At 45.3% G+C, this 4850-nt stretch overlaps 1 protein-coding gene and 1 pseudogene across 1 annotated transcript in view; one reads left to right on the plus strand and one right to left on the minus strand.

The window, feature by feature from the left end:
- Window positions 1-3289: 3289 nt before the first annotated feature.
- Window positions 3290-3849, minus strand: LOC112622428 (annotated as a pseudogene).
- A 767-nt stretch (window positions 3850-4616) lies between these two features.
- The window catches only part of LOC112622558 (HLA class II histocompatibility antigen, DP alpha 1 chain-like), a 7785-nt gene continuing 7551 nt past the window's right edge, over window positions 4617-4850 (plus strand). Inside the window, exon 1 of the mRNA XM_025382324.1 lies at window positions 4617-4751. Coding sequence (XP_025238109.1) covers window positions 4617-4751 — 135 coding nt within the window. The remainder of the gene's footprint in view (window positions 4752-4850) is intronic.

The following is a 4850-nucleotide window of genomic DNA, read 5'->3' on the forward strand; positions in this document are numbered from 1 at the left end:
CTATTAGAGTGTTGGATATTATTATCTGTTTTAACCAAAGGTAGTAGGATTAACTGAGCTATTCTAACTCCTTGAGGGACAGTAATAATATTATCAATAGCTCTGGCCATAATTTTAATTTCTCCCTCATAATCATTATCGATAACTCCAGGGAGGACTTGTAAGCCTCTCATGGTGACACTACTTCTTCCTAAAAGTAGCCCAAAAGTGTTAGGTGGTAAGGGTCCATATATTCCAGTATTTAAGGTTTGTGGTCCCATTTCAGGTGTTAGTACTGTGTGGGAGGTGGAACTGAGGTCCAGTCCTGCACTTCCTGGGGTTGCTCTACTAAGCTTTGAAATGGATTGCTGTTGCTGGCTGGAACAAAGCTGACTGCCCCACATGCTTGTTTCGGGGCCTGGGGCTGGCCCCTCATCCCGTTTCCCTGCCTGGGAGATAAAGGATTTCCTTGACTGTCAGTTTTAGATTTACATTCGTTTGCCCAGTGCCTTCCTCTTTTACACCTTGGGCAAAGGCCTGGGATTTTCGCTTCTGGATTTTTATTTTGGTTTTCATGGCAATCTTTTGCAAAGTGTCCCCTTTTACCGCACCTAAAACATCCCCCTTTATCTTTACCTTTGTTAATGAGGAAGTCTCTTACTGTTTGGCCGCTAAAAGCGGCGGCCATTGCTAGGCCTTGTTGATATGAGGGCCCAATATCTGAACAAAGGCGAATGTATCCTGTTAAATCTGTTTTCTTTCGATAAGGTCTGATTGCCGCTTGGCAGGCGGGGGTAGCGTTTTCATAAGCTAACTGTTTAACATAATCTACACCCGTTTCTGCATTTCCAAAAATTCTACCTGCCGTGGTCATAAGTCTATGCACAAAGTCTGAAAATGGCTCATCGCGTCCTTGTTTAACTGCCGTGAGTGAGGCCCCTGGATCTCCTTTAACGGGAAGTTTTCTCCAGGCTTTTGTAGCAGCAGCCTGGATTTGTGAGAACAATCCAGGATCATATTGCATTTGGGCCCGAGTGTCTGCATAATTACCTGAACCAGTTAACATATCAAAATCCCAACCGTTTCCTGCCTGTTGATTTCTTTTAGCTGTATCTCTACAATTTTCAAAGAACTCTGACTTCCAAATTAAATGGTCTCCCCCAGAAAGAACTGCCCTAACTAAGGTATTCCAGTCTGTAGGAGTGAGCCAATTATCAGCCACAGATTCTACTATAGCAAGAGTATATGGAGCAGTAGCCCCATACTGAGAGGCAGCAGTCTTTAACTCTTTTATAATAGTAAAGTCAAACCCAGTATGATGTCTCCAAGCCTGTCCCTGTTCATCTATGGTTTCAGTGACCGGAAAAACGTCTTTGGGGGAGGAGTCTTCTCTACGTTGGCTAGCAACCAACCCCCCTCTTGGAACATGTTGTCCAGGCTGCTGAGGTGGGCGCAATGAACCCTCCATAGCGTCTGAGTTGGGTATTTTTTCATTTCCTGTTTTTAGCTTTTGGAGCCTAATTATCAATGATTGATGTAACTCTTCAAGTTTAATTTGCTCTTCTAGTTGAGCAATTTTTTGTTTTAATTCTTCTTTGGGATCTATTGCTGCCATAACAATGGGCGCAGAAGCCTCATTATATGTCTTATTATATGGGGGCGGGTATGAAGTAAAGGGAGGCAGATCAGGGTTGTGATATTTAGCTGCCTCTTCCTCTAAATCATCCCAATTTATGTCTGATTGATTAGGCTTATTAATTTCCTCCTCTTTTCGAAGCATCTGTAAAATTGGGTATTTTTTTGGTTTGTTTTCATGTGGCATTTCTTTATCTGTTACTGAAGGAGACTTAATTTCCTCATGATCACTTTCGAGGGAAATGAGATCCTCCTCCGTATCTTGCGGAGGCTTTGCGAGGTTAGAGCGGGAGCTAACCTTTAAAATATGCTCTGTCTGAGCGACCGCAGCCATGACTTGCGGATCGGCCTCTTTCTTATCTATTAAATCTCTAATGAGGTTCCAATAAGAGAAGGTGGTCACAGGAATTTTTTCTGGCCCAAAAGTATTATAATAGTCCTGAAAACAATCCCCTACTCTACGCCATCTTTTAATATCAATAGTTCCTTCCTGTGGGAACCAAGGGCAAGTGTCTTTTACAAAATCAAAAAACTTAAACAAATCATTACCTTTAACCTTTACTCCTCGTATCTTTAAAGCCTCTTTTAATTGTCCTACATAGATCTGATGCTGACTTAATTCTTGTCCCATTTCAGACGCGCCACTTACCTTCGATTCTGACGCAGCAGGTTCCCGTGGAGATCGGAAGAGTTTTACTCCTTTTGTCTGGGTTAGCAGTCGACCGTCCTTTGGTGTCCTCTTCCTCACGGAGTCCCTCGTTTCCAGGTCCCTGTTCGGGCGCCACGTATCCCGGCCCGCGGGATCGTCGAAGCAGGCCCTGGAGGAGGGAGTGGGAATTTGGGGAACAAGAGACACGAGAAATGGAGACAAGACAGTGCTCTGATCAAGTCTCGTTTAATGGCGGTAATGCAATGCCTTATATACACTTGGAGGGGAAGGGGTTGGGCCAGAGGCGGAGATGATCTCATCGCGGAGGGTGTGGCTAGGTAGGTATTGGTTTCTCTGGTCGGACATCATGTTGGGCCTGCGCTGTCAGTTGGTAATTTTCCTGGGCGCAGGATGGTGCCTGCGCTACAAAGTAACAATTTTCGCGGTGCGGGGTGGGGGGGGGGAAACAGGTGAAGAAAAAACAGGAAGAGCGCCATCTTTTATGAGGTATTGATACAAAAGAGAAACAACAAATCTAGGGAGGAGGTAGAAGGTGGAAAGGAATAGAGCTCGGGCGTTTAATCATTAATTATTATTTGCTATGGCCGGGGCGCGCAGCTCCGGACATATACATGTAGGAAGATTTCGGTATTTCCTACTAGTGAAACTGCTCAGTTGGAGGGTATGTGCATCTTCATCTTTAATAAATACTACCGACATTTGAAAAGCCAGACAACGTCAAGGACTGGCCAGAGTCCCATGTGCAATGGGTGTGGAATGGCAGCTCACTGTGGCAGGTGCGGGGACTCAGTTGGGGTCTTGGAGAGGCACTTTGTTATAGCAAGAGTGTTTCATAAATGGTATCTGATATATTCAAGATTAGTGCGGAATAAATACACGTTGCTTAGAAATAATTATTCATAGATCTAAAGTCAACAAGTCTTTTTCTTCTCTTGTAAAAATATATATATTTTTTTTTCCAGAGGGAGGGGAACAACTTAAAATAAACCAGAAAATACCTTCATATTAATCATTCTTCTCATATACTTCAAATTTGAACTTCATGTCTTTCTCCTCCTGGACATCAGAGAGAACACCTGGGTATTCTGGCAGAAGTTTATATTTCTCCAAATCAATTTCTGGAAAAAAAAAAAAAAAAGTATCATTTTCAAAGTCCCACATGATCCTTGTCACAAATAGTTTAAGATGGCCTGGGTGATTCATGGCTTCCTTATAAACAGAACTGCCACCAACTATCCAAATAATCTCTACTTTATTTGCTAATTCTGGTTGTTCTGTAAGTTTTAAGATATCATCCAGACTTCTGGCAAGAGAATGAGCTCCTTGTGGAGGTCCCTTGAGATCTCTGCTGAGAACTAAATTAATTCTATCCTTTAAAGATCGATTCTTCTCAGGAATGGAGAACCGGATCTTCCTACACATAACACCAGATTCTAGTGAAGAGTTTGTGTCATTCTCTGGAAATACCTAAATTCATTCCTGAGCGGTGGCCAGGGCAGGTGCCCGTTCTTGCCAATGCCCATGTTCTGGGACAGAGCGACGATGCAGTTTAGCAAACGAACCATAACAGCAGCAGCGGTGAGCACCTCCGAACCCGCTGGCTACACCAGAACGCGCGGCCAAGATTGGCCTGAAGGTTTTTACTTTGAACGTGGAGGATGAGCAATGACATCTCTCCACCTCAAAGCTCGTCCTGAGCATTCACTTCCTGGGAGCGGGGGCAGCGCAGCAGCGCCACCTGGTGGTTCATGTACTTCCTTTTGCAGGTCACTCACAGCCCTGAGACCCTCCTCTCCTTTCCATGCACCCGGGATTTCTTCACTGGACACCAACCTGCGTCAACTTTCCTATAAAGCAAAAGAAGCGCACAGGGTTTGCTCATGGAGTCCCTGCACAAAGTGGCCGTGGTGGCTGCCATGGACACTGCATGGGCACAGCAACTGAGTCGCCGCCACTCACCAAGGCTGACCTGGCAGCTGCCACTGCTGAGGGCCCAGCCAACCAAAAGCAGCTATTTTTTGGGGGGTGGAGAAATAAAACAGGAAATGGTAATTAAGAATAAAATAACATTATGATAGATAAATATGCCACTAAAGATATAGTAGCAGTTTAAATAATTTTGAGACTATGAACAAGATTATGTCAATGGGGAGAACTTATTACAAGTAGAGAAAGCTGGAGTACTGATGCTTCCCTCCTTGGTTGTCAGCTCCCTGTCCTGTGTGTGGGTGGAACGTACTCCAGTTGCTCTATAGCAAACGATAGTGGGGGGAGGAATGGTGTCATCTCCACCTTTGGCGAGATCCATGTCACCGTGTTCAGGGGAAGGGCCATGAACTCCCCATGCAGAGAGGAGGCTGTGGCTGTGAAGGTGCCTGTGGGAGAGGTGAGGAGCCGCTCCCTCTACACTGAGGGCCAAGAGCCTGCAGACGGCGGGGAAGGCTTCCCCTCAGCTGTGTCCTATCAGGTTTTTCCAAGAGTCAAGGAGTAGACCTGCATATTGCCTCTGCTGATGTGAGCTGCACGCACACCTAGAAGTGAGGTCACCCCTGCTGGGGGTCCTGGG

Source organism: Theropithecus gelada, chromosome 4, assembly GCF_003255815.1.
Source record: "Theropithecus gelada isolate Dixy chromosome 4, Tgel_1.0, whole genome shotgun sequence".
Lineage (NCBI taxonomy): Eukaryota > Metazoa > Chordata > Mammalia > Primates > Cercopithecidae > Theropithecus > Theropithecus gelada.